The sequence below is a fragment of the Lepisma saccharinum genome, chromosome 2 (assembly GCF_977018435.1).
Source record: "Lepisma saccharinum chromosome 2, izLepSacc3.1, whole genome shotgun sequence".
NCBI lineage: Eukaryota > Metazoa > Arthropoda > Insecta > Zygentoma > Lepismatidae > Lepisma > Lepisma saccharinum.
The window spans coordinates 91,798,774-91,814,309 of NC_139230.1; the positions used below are offsets into that span (position 1 = coordinate 91,798,774).

At 34.8% G+C, this 15,536-nt stretch overlaps 1 protein-coding gene across 1 annotated transcript; it reads left to right on the forward strand.

Moving 5' to 3' along the window:
• Window positions 1-332: 332 nt before the first annotated feature.
• LOC145984090 (uncharacterized) lies at window positions 333-11,692 on the forward strand. Its single transcript, XM_083117496.1, has 8 exons — window positions 333-525; window positions 3,208-3,371; window positions 4,096-4,442; window positions 5,922-6,184; window positions 6,814-6,995; window positions 8,203-8,362; window positions 9,242-9,372; window positions 10,655-11,692. The coding sequence occupies exons 1-8, from the start codon at window positions 450-452 to the stop codon at window positions 10,991-10,993; spliced, it is 1,662 nt and encodes a 553-aa protein (XP_082973622.1). The 5' UTR covers window positions 333-449; the 3' UTR covers window positions 10,994-11,692.
• The last annotated feature ends 3,844 nt before the right edge of the window (window positions 11,693-15,536 follow it).

A 15,536-nucleotide genomic window follows, 5' to 3' on the forward strand; every position in this document is an offset into this window, starting at 1 on the left:
TTCTTTCTCAGATTGCTATCTCTTCCTACCCCTCTCGTCCCACTCTTCAAATCTCTCCTTTAACTAATTTTCTCTTCCATCTAACATTTTCTCTTTCTTCTCTAATATATCTCGGTGAAATACTCGTAAATTTGAATTGGGTTTAAACTTGTGTTGCATCACATTTTGCCATTCATACACGGAGAGAACGGATTAGTTGCAGGGGCAAAATATATTTGGTTCCACAATATTTCGTACGGTTAACCAAAGTTTAGTTACACCTACAAAGTGACTGTTTACATAAACCATTTGGTTTAGTTCTCTTAACAATCATACTTGTTTGAAGTTAGTTTTGTCCATTGAAACAGCCATTTTGTTGTTTGACGTTCTGTTTGTATTTTGAAACAGATATTTTGTTCCTTGAACAAAAAGAACGTGATTCTCGTACTGGCAAGTGTGACAAGAAAAACATGGCGGATCTCGGAAACGAAGTATCGATTCTTTTGAAGTTGTGGGGCTTTGAAGGTCTAATTCCTACATTTGCTGGTAAGTGGAACAGTTTTAAATAGAAATCATAATATGTGAAAAACATAAATATTAATTTGCGTACAGGCGTACGAGTTGAAATGCATATTTTCGAGTCTGCCACATCGGTGTCGGTTTTGTCTCTCGTATTTTAATCTCTACTAATTAATCAAGTATGTACTATTTAATCATACAGTATAGAGAATATAATGCATTACATGTGGCGCAAGTGTGTTTTGCGTTTACATAGGCGTGGTAGCTCAGTCTGCGTAGCATCTTTACTACCATGCGGACAACATGGGTTTGATTCTCGGGCCAGGAACCTTTCCCGCCCAAGTTCATTTTGTTTTATTCAGATTTCATGATACTAAGAATGCAATTTTCGCATGGTTCGACTTTCATTTACGTCTGTTAACACATACTGCAGAGTTTTAGCCAATAGATGCTTTCGTGGTTGTTAGGCAGGTCAGGTTTGGTTCTCTTAGCATTAACATAAAGTCCCTAAATGCATGCTACTAAGCTTCCGAATTATTTCTACATTAATTCCCATTGGTCTACGATACTTACAGTCGCATGTTAACGGAAAATACATTGTCCATGGCAAGCCTGCTTGTTTGCGTAAGGTAATTTTTAAGTTGTTTTGGTACTTGTTTACTATCCTTCGGACACATTTATTTATTTTTACATAAGAAACTACTTACCGTAATAAGTTCCTGTAGCATTGTCGAACATCGGGAAGGTGTTTTGTGTGATGTGGGAATGTTTCATAGCTGAAATTCATGTTGTTCGTTGAAAATTAATTCTCCAACGGAGAATAGCTAGCCCCATGAACCATTGGTGCGTGGATAGGTTAGTTCTGTTAGGTTAGGAAACATAGTTAAAATTTGGTGTCGTGTTAGTATCAGGATCTAGAAATTGGAAATAATTGCGAACCATTGGCGCGTGGTTAGGTTAGTTCTGTTAGGTTAGGAAACATAGTTCAAATTTCATCAAAACAACATTGGGAACGAGTTTACAATACCGGACCACTCTCCAATTTCTATGAAATTTCGCCTACTCACTAATTGTGAACTCCTAATCACGAATCTGCATGTAATAATTGGCGGTCAAGTATGGAAATCGAGAAAAAAATGAAATAAACTATGTTTTCTTAACGTAATGTAACCCTACCATAAGAACAATAGCTGCACGGAAGACGCCATTTTCCCAACATGAAGAAATCAACAGGCAAGATAAGGTATAGTTTTCTTAGCTAAAATATTAATTTTTCTTTGTATTTATGCTAATGGAACCTAACCTAACAGGCCTAACCTAACCTCGTAGGCATTCCTCGTCTGTCGTCAACAAGATTGTTGTGCGTAAAGGAAGACCATTAGCTAATTAATTGCGAAAGAAAGATGGTTCCGAATTGCTGTGTATGGACAATCACCGTGGTAAATCGCAAGGTTATTTTACAAGTTGTACACGTAAATGTACAATTTTAACAAGTGACCGCCAAATATGAACTACAGATACGTCATCAGGACACCGAAATTAGTAAGTAGGCGAAATTTGATAGAAATTGGAGAGTGGTCTGGTATTGTAAACTCATGCCCAACATTGATACACCTTCAGGAATGTTCCGCGAAGCAGATACGTAAGTACGAATGTCAAAAATTGACGAAACGAAAATATTAGAGGTGTCCGAAGGATAGTAAATTTTTACCATTCCCAGTGTAGGTGCATTGCCCAGCTGTTCTAGATTGCATTTTAAATTTAGTTCAAATGCTGATTAAGTTATCTGAGCACAAAATGGGCTTAAACGACATTTTTGTGTCATTCTACTTTCAATTTACTTCATGCACTTAAAACATCAGTTCCATTAAATAATTGATGCCATGATAGCCAACTGAGGGTTCCATATTCCAGTCCTGGTCGAGGCAGTGTTCCTTTGGGAGTGTCTGTGCATCAATTTAATCAAATAACAATTCATCGTTTCTATTGAGATTAGCCAAAAGTGATGTAAAAGAAGGAATTAAATAACTCGTTGTGATTCCTGTTTTTGATAATTGTTCATTTCTAGTATCATGTGCATAATAGAATTCTGGGTACTTGAGTATTATACCGACTACCTCATTTGCCTATGTTAAATTATATTCCCCTCGCAAACATGATTTTGTCGATCCTGAAACTAGCTAATACTCTTAACCTAACCTAACCAGGTAGTATGTATAATACTAAAGTACTGAATTCTGTTTGCAGAAATATTGGATCCCTATCTAATAGCACCCTTACCACCGTCACAGAAACCACATCATAAATATCATAAATAACCATAAATTAAAATCACTGTTGTCAACTCTTGTGTCTGTTTTATAACCTCACTTACCATTCATTTTCAAAACAATTTTGTGTTAGTGGTTAAGGTTACAAACTTGTATTCAGAACCTTTAACAATGGCAAAGGCCACTTAGGTTACATAAAGAATGGCCTCATGCTGAACCTCATTAATGCCACTTCATCCCTTCACCTTTTCATCAAGATTAATGAATTAGGAATAACCAGTGCTTATAAAAACAAACAAACCACCATACATTTGAAGAAAAAGATGGCTTCTGTTGTAACAAGAAAGAGACAGAAATGCTGTATTCTGACACAGCCCTGGATTTTCTAAATTAAACTTTCTTACTTATTCTTCCAAAATTTTGCTATATTTGTTTTCAGAGCATGAAATAGACATAGGTGCATTGTGCATGCTCACTGCAGATCATCTCAGAGAACTTATTCCAAAAATCGGCAGAAGAGCAATTTTTATGAAAAAACTTGAAGAATACAGAGAACAAGTAAAACTATCATCTACAGGGTACTTACTTGATACGCCTAAAGAGGTATGTAACCTAACTGTCATATATTTCTACACTTCAGTTTCTTGTTTCTTACTTGCTAGTCCTACAGAGGTATGTAATTTAATGTCTCATATTTCCCTCATCAAAATTGAGAACCAACTTGGTGAACTACTCCATTAACTGCTCAACACCGAGGTTTCCAATTTTGAGTCTTTACAATGTATGCATATACTTTTCTCTTCTTCCATTTCATGTTAAATTTACAAGAAATGTTATGTGTGACTTTCTTTTTTGACTTAAATTTTATAACCTCGATTATGCAATACGAGTGCATGGGGGAAAGAAATATGTCAGGTTTTACGTTTCAACCCAGAACACCTGGGAATGTAGTTACAGCTTATTCTTCCCTTCATCTTGTCCATCCTTTTTGTTTAATACCATTTTTAACCTGCAGGGCATGATGCTCTGAAGGTGACCTGATGAGCTTGAAATGAATACATTTTACATTTTGAACTAGTGTTCACATATTTATTTTAATGTTGTTACTAAACTGCATGGGTATTTATAAAATGTGCATCCAAAGAGTTGTGAAGGCTAAAAATAAACAGATAAGCTTCCTTCTCTATTGAATCATGAATTAAAGTAAAAATTATCAGAATTATCCAAATGGTTTTTCCTTTTCATGTATAACTAAGAAGCATTAAACATTTTTTGTATGTAAACAATAAAAGTTACATATTTATTTTTACATTTTTTTTTAATTTAGGTGCAATCTTCATCAGCTGAAACTTTGACAAATACACCAGCTGGTAGTACTATAAGTGAGAACTACATAGATGAATTTGATGTGTGCTGTGAAGATACAAGTGTAAATAATGTGAAACCTGAGGGTGGAATAGCAGAATATAGCATAAATGTACCTGAGACATCTGGAAGCATTCCAGTTAAAATACAAGAACCATTTACGTCACAAAACATTTTGGATATCTTACAAGGAAGTGGAAGTGGAAGATTTGTCCTTGGGACATATGAGACAGGAAAATCACTAAATCGTAAGACCAGAGGTCTGCTCGTTGATATCATCATCAACCATTTATTACAGAATCCTAATGTGTAAGTTTTTGCTTGAAACATTCTCTCTGAGTTTTAGAACTACCCCACTAAAGTATATTTTATGAGATGCCTATTATCAGGGACAAAGCTCATTTTGCAAATTCCACTTGAACAAAAAAAAAAAAAAAGGAAAAGACATCTGGTAAACAGTGACTAGTGTGTTTATTTAGTGAAAAGGAACATTATGCAATACCAGTAGCTTTTTTCAGTAGTTGACAAAAATATCTTGATCATTTGTGTTTGACAGAAGTGTAGTGTAGATAACTTGCACTTGCAAATGAAAATACAACAGCATCATTTAATAGCTGAAATGACTGCGGAAGACTATATTTGCATTAACCCAGTAAATTCACTTATGAAGAATACCAGATTTTTTTTTCAGGTAAAAATAGAACTGACAATAGTGAAATTTCATTGCCATAGACTCATATTTTACCTCACGTCTACAGAACTCATACCAGTGTGTAATTTATGCCCAAATTTTAGAATTTTATGCACATAAAGCATAGCCTGGACATAAATGTCACTTACACTATTTTTAATCTTGTGAAGAACTGTACCATGGATTTGGCGTTGTTTATTATGAGCATTCTTATATTTAGGCGTAAGTACTATTACAATGACAGCCAGCCTCCCTGATGGCACAATGGTAGCGTCGTTGCCTTGTAATCAAGAGGACACTGGTTCTATACCTGGTGGGGCACATATCGGTTCAGATCCGACTCTAAACTGTAGGGCCAGTCCCAATTAGCCTTACTGTGCATAAAGTGGACTTAAAAAAGACCAACTCAATCTACAATGACAGCCATTTAACCTGTTCCCATTTCTTTATTGTCAGTTCAGCAGAGTTACTTTTCTTCTTGCAGCAAGGTTACTGGATGCTGGCTTATTATTTTTTTTATTAGTTATGTAAAGATACATCATGTAAATATTCATGAGATGACTACTCGGAGCATGATAACAGCTTTGGTCACCATGATATTCATTACCAAAGATAGATATCCAAAGAAGAATCTAATTAATAGTAGTGTTATGAGTGTACTTTTGGTGGAACGTAAGAAAAACATGACTATCGTGTACCGATTGCCTATAGTATTAACTAGAACAGGTCAAGTATCAAACAAAATAAACACATACATGATTATTTTTCGGACTTTTAGTGTACAGAAATGAACACACACACACACACACACAAATGCTTTGAAAGGTATGACGAAAGGAAAGTAATGATGAGTACAATGTGCATTTAAATGTCTGTACATGTTTTTGTTTGATTATGATACTACAGGAATTCTAACTTCCTAAAATTCGATCTGACAAACAAATATTAGAGAACAGAAGTAAAATAACTCCACATTTTATTAATGAACAAGTTTTAGTATTGCCTCAAACTTTTAATTATGTAGAAATATAATTAAACCATTGCTACAGAGGGGAGATACCACATTCTTATCTCATCTCTAATTTTGTATTTTGCAGACGCCTGCGAAATGACCAATTTGAAAGTATAGCAGAAAGTATAGTGTCTATATTCCAGACAGAAAGTGTTTCAGTTTATTATATTCCTCCAGTTAAAAAGAGAGATAGCAGAGTGAACAAATCCTGTATATCAAAGGGAAAGTTGGTGGACAAATACAGAAATAAATTTCGAGAATTGAGAAGTGTTGGGATTCTAGGCAGTGTATCCAGGACAATAGGCCTATCAGAAAAATCAGCAATTGATGTGGATACTACTATTTCAGGTAATTTCATAAATTTTGTCTGAATTATGATATTTAATGTGTTTTTCATCAACTTAAAAATTTTCCATTTCTTTATCCTTTTTATTTGTTTAACAGTGTAAATGTTCTCTAAAACCCATTGTACCATTTTACAAAGATTTGCGATAACAAATCTGTTACATGTAGTCACCTATTTTCTGCAGAGTAAGGCAGATTTAATTTTTAGTAAATGGGGACATACATTTTAATTTTTGAAGTTCTTGAAAGGTTCTTAAAAGAACCCTTGATTTGACTTAAAGTAGTATGGAATAGAGTTAAATGTGCTGTTATTCATTGATATGTTCCATTTGTAATGAAATTATAACATGGACGAAAAATGAAATGAAGAGTGCAAATCAAAGTCTTATAGGGCATGGTGGGAATGCCATCACATTGTAATCTGGTTCAATTCCCAGATAAGGCACAGTGCACTGGCAATAGCATTATGAGATTGTAATTTTTTCAGTTCTTATAGTTTTCTCATTACTGTGATTGATATTATACATAATTTACATTATTTTCATTATTATGTGTATCATTATGGAAGTTCAGAAATTTATCGGAGTGGAAACTATTGTGTAATATTTCCATATTCTCTGTTTATCTTAAAGACGAACAAGAAAACAGCAAGTCCTGGCTGGCAAATAGTTGCGAACCATGGCCGGAAGTACTAAAACATTGGAAGAATACTTGGAGCATGAGGCAGGAACAGAATCTGAAAAGTGATGGAAGCACAGTGCAACATTTTATAAAGGATTGGCCAGTACTACAGCACAGCTTGGGATATACATTGGTAAGCACACATCTCATTTCTTAATAAATGAATAAGTTGAAAGATTTGTAAAAATTGGAAGTGTTCAATGCTTTGTACAAATTAAACATTTGTGCTTTTTATTGTCCCATTTTTTGTTATATTATTTGGGTGCCACACACATCTATCTTTCCCAGGAGCTTCGTTTTCATATTTTCTGCTGGTGTATACAGTATTTCCAGTGCTGTTTATATATATTAGGATAATTTGTGACTATATTTTTTATAATTTATCGTAATGATGTTATCGTATTGGTAAAATATGTCTACAGTACATATTCTCTCATAGGGGTTTGTAGGTAAGGAAAAGTTACATGTGCATATTGCATTGTGCCATGAAGGCACATTTAGGGGATGCGGGGGTTAGGGCCCTACAAAGTGGTGACGATTAGCCATTTTTGCTCCAGTATTAGGGCCTCGTAATGCTAAGCCTCGTCAACTAAAAAGTAGTAAACTCTCCTTGCCCCCCCCCAAGTTTTAAAGGTGATGTGATCAGCACCAGGCTGTGGCCACCTTTACTTCCCAGGGTTACCCCAGGTACCTATTTACATTCGGCTGAGTGAACCCCAGAGTCACTTTATGCAGGGACAAGGCCAAAAGATCTCTGATCTTACATCACCCACCCCAGGAATGGAACCTGGGTCTCTGATGTAGCAGTAAAATGCCATAAGACCACTGTGACTCCAGTTCTCTCACTAATAGCATATAGGTTGTAACTTTGTAGTTATGGGATGAATGTATGAGACAAGGAAGGCAGTGTATCCCAGAATATTAGGAAGTGGCTCTATGTTTTTGTTGTTTCTTTTTTTCTTTTTTTTTTTTTTTTTTTTTTTTTTGCTGTGGTGGAAATGAAGAAAAGATAAAGGAACAATCATATATCGGAAGAGACTGGGTGACGAGGGTCAGTTTTCTTACTGCCTTAATGCAACTAACATGATTTCAAAAGGTATATGTGGGCAGTATGATTAATATCCTCCTAACCATTCACATTAAAAAACTTGAGACACTGTAAGATATTTATATTCACTTGATGTAAAAAATCCTGGTCATGGTGTATTGTCGATTTCACAATATGGGATAGAAGCACAGGACAAAGCTGTATAGAAATAAATACATCTACTTTTGTTCTGTCTTTTGATTGCTACTTATGTATATTACTACTTCTTTTTTTTTTTTTTGTCTTTATATAGATAGAATCAGACTTTGAACAGGCACATCCAGAAAGTGTATTTGAACTTCTGACACAATGGGAAACTTTTTTCCAGAATTTAAGATCCTTAAAAAGTGGCTCAACAGATGTCAATTATATGAAACTAGTGTCGTTGTTAGATGGTGCTAATTTAAGTGATGGTAAGTTCAGAGTTTCATCATATTTCACCTGTATGATAAGAATGAAAAGAAAGAAATTAATCATTTCAAAAGCTAGGCATGAATACTTTATCAAATTCTAATTGGAGAAGGAATGGACGTATTTCATTATATACACTGTTGGTTGTTATTAATCTTAAAATTTTTAAAGAAAATATAAGTGAAAACGAAACGGATTAAAAGTTGTTGGAAGTGTTTTTGATTTTCTTGCAATATACACCATTACAATTTACTCATTTACACCGATGTACTTGTCTTGCAAGATTGCCTCTTTAAAAGAACCCTTGACTTTACTTAATGTAGTATGGCATAAAGATAAATGTGCTCTTATTCACGATAGGTTAAATTTTTCGATGGCGCAGTGGTAGCGCCATCGCCTTTTAATCAAGAGGTCCCGGGTTCGATACCCGGTGGAACCATACAGTGGTTCGGATCCCACTTTAAACTGTAGGTCCAGTCCCGATTAGCTTTCTGTACATAAAGTGGACTTAAACACCAACTCAACTCAACGTTCAATTTTTAATTAAACTATAACATGTTACCATTGCTTTTGAAGAGATAGTGTTTAGTTCTTCATAAATCATATACCATATTTCTAGAAAGTGCTCAGGAGTCAGAAGTTTAGTGGACTGCTGTTTATCCATAATTATATAAATATTTCAAATAGAAGCATGCAGGTTATATTATTCAATTAATTCAGTAACATATTCTGCCTGCATGCTTCCAGTAGGTCTAGATAATATTAAGTATTTTTGTTAATGGATAATATTTTCCTTTGAAACATTTTCAAATTTTGCATTGAGAAAATGTTGAGGATGTGTAATCAATTACCTAAGTACCCTATTGGAACTATAATTTCAGATTCAAAGCATACAGTGCAAATCATGTTGCTTCCTTATATGCAACCACCTCCAGGGAGAATCAGGAGTGTGAGAAAGCAATGGAAACCATCCGTCCTGGAAAGCCAGGAAGGAATTATATGTCATGCAAAGGTATTTTTGTTCACAATTCTTTCCATATAGATAATGTAGTCTCAGTTAGGGGTATTGGTGTAAAGAACTCATAGCATTGGAGTAGACAGCCATATAGTAGCTTGATAACTACATGGCCTCTGCTTGGCTGACTCACTACTCAAGGTGGTGTTCCAGGTTCAAATTTTAATATAATGCTTGACAATTAGCAGATCTCCCACGTAACTGATGCAAGCCAAGTGGGAGGCAAACATTTTTGGTGTTGATTCAGCATTGTGATGTCAATAGGAAATCTACATCGTAAGAAATAGAGCTCTGATTTAAAAAAGACAGATAACAGAGGGAGTGAGATTCGATGCAATGGGCTGCTGTTTCACAGAGTTGGAAGCTCGGAATGTGTACTTAGTGTGAAAATTAATTTTCACGTGAATGGTATCTTATATCATTACCAGTCACCATAATGCGTAAGATAAATAACCACATATTTTTTGCATTCCTTTTAACAATTAACACACACACACAGACACATATACAGAAGGAAGAGAGAGACAGAGAGGAAGTAATCTAGACTTCAGTGTCACACTTGTGGAATGTAGTGTTCACTTTTAGAAAATTTTAAATACGGCATCACAAATATATTCAACTTTCCATTTTATAACTTAGTATTACAGGTATTCTTATATTTTTGAGGGGTGGGGGTGTCTCCAAGCATCACGACAAAAAATGTTCATTTACTTGTAATAACTGTTAAGTTATGAAAAGGAAACCACAATGCAAGCAATATGTACAGCAGGATGCATAAGTATTCCCAAGCAAATGGTCCCAGAACGTGTTTATTCTCTTTTTCAGTGATTGAAACAAAATACCAAACGAGCTGCTAACAACTTCTACACCAGCATACATTCACAGCCAGTCCTTAAAAACACGTCGGATGCAAGAGAAAAATAAATGGAAATAGTCATGGGTGATTTGCCAAGGAATACTTATGCATCCCACTGTATATACAATATGTGTAAATTGATAACATTTTGGATTAAATAAATGCTAAAAAAAATGCAAATTCCATATTGTTTATTTTGAACTGGACCTACAGTGTAAAGTGGGATTTGAACCACTGTCTCTATGTTACAGAATGTTATCTTGAAAATACATTCTGCAGCAAATATTTCCTTACATGTAAGTCTTGAATGTTTTCTTTATATTTATTTCAACATGTTTGAGGGTCATAGAATTTTGTAATTCTGATTGAACTGACCAACCAACCGGCTATGTGTATTTATTGTATTTTTTCTTTCTGTATTAGATTCCTGGAGACATTAACAGACTGAAATACAACAAGGTGCAAAAAATGCAGAATATAGGCCTCACAGTGCAGCCTTACATAATTGTAGTTGGGCCATCAGTGACTGAAATTCAGAGTTGTTATGTAAATATTGACAGCACATTGTACAAGATGACTTCAGTTTTGAAGAGCTTGGATATATGTTTTAAGGCTTTTCATGTTCTCAATGCATCATATCCTCCAGAATCAGAACATATCTGGTTACTTATTCAGCTGGCAATCTATCACATAACAACAAAATGGGATTCAAAAATTCCAAGAGTGTTTGAAGCACTCAGTGCTCTCCAGTGCATTCAGTGAAGGTGCAGTTTGCTGAGAAAGAGAAACTAATTTTGATCTTAACAAATAAAAGTATTCAATATGTTGTGTAATATGTAATGAAAGTGTAATATGTAGTGATAGTGTAAAATGTAGTGTAAATATGTGTAAGTGCATTATAGTTGATTCTTCCATGTAATATTCTTGCACATCAATATGTTTACTTGCTATAGGTGCAAAAAAACTTTGGGTACTCCTAAATTGCTTCTTTGGCACATAAGTTACAAGCATTCTGGCACTTATTTGACTGCCTATCATTGTGCTCAAGGAACTTGTCAAAGAAGTTTCCAAAATGCATACACGTTTCGGAGACATCTAGAAACTAAACATTGTAGAAATAATGTTGCAGTTACTTATACTATGCCACAGATATCTGGGACAGTGTGTCAAGAATTTCCTGCAGCTAACAGTGGTCCTAAAAGTACAAGCACCAATGTAAATTCACTGAAGTCTGTACCTATTAACAGGTTTGTAAATTCATTGCATGCTTCTGCTGTATCGTTTATTGCTAAACTATACAGTAATTCCAGCTACACAAGAAACCAAGTTCAGGAAACAATAGAATATTGTACAGATTTTTTACGCTACGGGTTACTTGACTTTCTGACTTGTAAAATTGAGCCTCTTCTGGTTGATAAATCAAATGAGACAACGGAAGATATGAGATGTTTATTGCAATATGTGATGGATCCTTTTGATAAATTAGATACAGAACATCTCAGGTTCAAATATTTTACAGAATCAAAATTTCTCATTAAACCTAGCCAGTTTAAAATCGGTGAATCTATCTGTAACAAAAGAAAATGTGGCCAAGTAGTTTTGGATATTGAGCATCACTATGGACAGTTCATTTCCATGAGTAAAGTGTTAAAAATATTTTTGGAATTACCAGGGGTCTTAGACGATATATTTAAAAATATGTATACCCTCTCAGATTGCGAGGAACCTATAACACATTACATACAAGGTCAATTCTGGAGGCAGAGGGAGAAACAATATGAATATGAAATTCCATTGTTTTTATATTTTGATGATTTTGAAGTAGATAACCCATTGAGCGGTCACGCTGGTAAAAATAAGTTAGGCGCAGTGTATTATATAGTGGGTGGATTATCTGCAGAGTATTTGTCAACATTAGAAAATATTTTCTTGGCTTTGCTGTTTCACAGTACAGATAGGAGTACTTTTGGCAATGAGTCTGTATTCAAGGAGCTAAAAAAAGAGCTTGTGTCATTGGAAATTCATGGGTTAACAGTTAATCACAATGGATTAGAAAAGCAGTTGCATTTTAAGGTAAGTTTGATACTAGGAGATAATCTTGGCATGAATTCTATTTTTGGGTTCATTGAGAACTTCTCAGGAAATTTTCCCTGCAGATTCTGCAAAGCGCACAAGAATTTGATACAGCAACTTGAAACCGAAAAAGCAGAGTTGATGAGAAATGAACAGAATTATGAAGCTGATGTTTTAGTAAACAATTATACCGAAACAGGAATTAAAGAAGAATGTATATGGAATGCACTTCCTGGTTTTCATGTCACAAAGAATGCTGCTGTGGATATCATGCATGACATTCTTGAAGGGATTTGTAGGTATGATATGGCTAGAATAGTAAAAAAAATAATTGAAAATAAGTACTGTACATTAGAAACTCTTAATGATAGGCTAAAATTCTTTGATTACGGCTTATCTGAAACAAGTAATATACCACCAAAGATTACGATGGAACATCTGAAGAAGGGTCAAATTATGTACTCAGCTTCTGAAATGCTTTGTTTTGTGCGTTATTTTGGTCTGTTGATAGGTGATCTTGTGCCTTCGGATAATGATTTTTGGTGTTTATATGTTGTACTTGCAGAAATTGTAGAAATTGTAACATCTCGAACTTACCAAAGTAGCATTTGCATATTGTTGGAGGCACTAATAGCTGAGCATAATTTTCTGTACAAAGAATTGTTCAAGGAGAATCTCAAGCCAAAGCACCATTTTCTTACCCATTATCCACAAATAATGAATAGAATTGGGCCCTTGATAAATATTTGGTGCATGCGTTTTGAAGGCAAACATAGAACACTGAAAAGTTATGCACATGTTGTTGCCTCAAGGCGAAATATAGCCTATACATTAGCCTTGAAACATCAATTGCAATTCTGTTTTAGAACTCTTAGTAGAAAAGGATTACAAATAGAAGTTGTTTACGGACCTGGAGACAGTATTAATGTTAAAGACATTCCGAATTTCAATCATTTCAGTCATAGAGTACCAGTTAATTTAAAGGAACAAGTTTATTCATGCTTGTCAGTAAATGTAAGAGGGATAGATTACAAAGTAGGGGATGTTTTGCTCATTTCTTTTGAATCAGATGAACCACTATTTGGTAATATACAATATATTTTGGGAGATGACAATAAAAGTGTAAATTTTGTTGTAACATTAATGAAAACAATTGGTTTGAATTCTCATGTATTTGCATATGAAGTAGAGCATACTAATGAGTGGTATATCTTTGTTTATGACAGTGTATGTCAATATTCTCCAAGTAATGTTCACATTTCAGGTACTGGCAAGAAATATATATCAGTGAAAAGTAGCTTTTGAAACTCCACTATGTTTCTTAATTTCATATATGTATCAATGTAATTTAATTATAGTTCAGTTATTTTCTAAAGTAATTTTGTACAACTACTGTAACATTAATGAAAATGTCCTCAGTAGTAAATTTTGTGTACTTGTGCACTGGACTTGTACCATTAAAAGAGTATCATAATTTGTTTTCTTTAATTTCCATTTTCTTTTAAATTCATTGAATATTTTTCTGTGTTAAAAATAAACTGGTGCCTCGCGTAACAAACATCCTACATAACAAACATCAGCACGAGATGGAAAATGTCCCACATTGCAAACTGTGCATAAATATAATCACACATGATTAACCCATCAGCAGATGTAGGTCATTATCTTGCATGAGAAGCATGTGGGGTACTCTATTTCATCTACTAGCAGCAACCAGGCTATATAATTCGTTAAAAACGATTGTTGTAAATACACTAAAAAAGAGACCGATCAAAACATGAAATGCTGAAATAATAATGAATTAGATATTTGTACTTGCATATATACTGTTATGTGTGTACTTTTTATAACTATTGTGTGTACAATATTTTCTATAACTTCTAAATTAAACAATCCTAGCATTGAAGGTATTTTGATATTCCCAGCATTATTTTTTTTTATTTTGCAATGTTCAGAGATTTTTTTTTGACCTGGCTTGGGAATAGATTAAAATTATTGCTATGTACTCTCTCGTGGGAATCTTTTGGGCTAGACAGTGTATATCGGCAGAGAAGGGGACAAAGTGAACAGGTGGAAAAAAAAGCAGTACACGCTGCTGCAAAGGCTGGCAACTGAAGTCACTATCCCCAACCATGCCATTCCATTGCCTGTCACATTGGTGGAGCCCTCTCGAGTCACCATTTGTGCAGAGACTTGTTTTTATTTGCTCACTCCTGAGATTCCCGGAACAGAGTATAGTGACCTGTGAGAAACAGTGTTCTGCTCAATGAACATCCTGGAACAGATTTTGTTCATTATTCGAGACACCAGTTTGTTTGTGTGTGGATATGTATATGAGTGCAAGATGAAATAGGTCTCTGAACTGAAGTCACTTTGCCATGTTTTTCACAACCAGCTGATTTGGTATTTGATGCTGCTGCACTATACCCTAGCCATTCTTAATTGTTTTTTTAAATTCCTCATACTGAAGTGTTTATTATTACGTTAAGGTGGTATTTTTTTTTCAATGTCACTGCACAGAAATTGAGTAGACCACATACATTTTGTAGCTAGAGTGAAATATGCTATAAAACATGATGCAAAAAATTATAGTGAGATTGCAATGTGTCATTGATTGATTGATTTGTTGTTTTAAGTCCACTTTATGCACAGACTGGCTACTGGACCTACAGTTCAAAGTGGGATACGAACCACTGTGTGCCTCCACCGGGTAATGAACCTGGGACCCCTTGATTACAAGGTGACGACGCTACCACTGTGCCACAGGCCCGCAATGTGTCATTGCAACATATACAAGACAGTACCTCAAAATATAGTTCCCCTTTTTTTCGCTAAGTGCATAGCATTAGTGTCGATTTTTTACATCCATGGTAACCTGTGGTAACTTGATGATTCAGTTTGTAGGACGTCCAACTACCATACAAGATACCTCGTTCTGATGATCATATCTGTTTCTCTCGGATAAAAAAAAGAGAGGAAATTTTTCGTCTGTCCTAGTAGAAGTAGCTGTGGCACTCATCTGGCCTCACATCAGGGGGTGTAGGAATGTGCAAAGGGGGCTATAGCACGGTTCTGATGATCTCCACTTTCAAATATGGAAAAGAAATATATGCTTCCATGCCCCCTTCGCATCTGCATATAATAACAGGGAATATCTTTCCAAGGATGGAAATAAAGACTTGTAACGGAGGGAGGATAACTTAATTTAGACCCATACATCATACATGCATGA

Excerpts from the sequence above, each read along its gene's own strand:
- LOC145984090 (XM_083117496.1), top strand. The coding sequence starts at position 450 with ATGGCGGATCTCGGAAACGAAGTATCGATTCTTTTGAAGTTGTGGGGC. Across the intron at positions 3,372-4,095 it reads TACTTGATACGCCTAAAGAG|GTGCAATCTTCATCAGCTGA; the intron begins GTATGTAACCTA and ends TTTTTAATTTAG. Across the intron at positions 6,996-8,202 it reads ACAGCTTGGGATATACATTG|ATAGAATCAGACTTTGAACA; the intron begins GTAAGCACACAT and ends GTCTTTATATAG.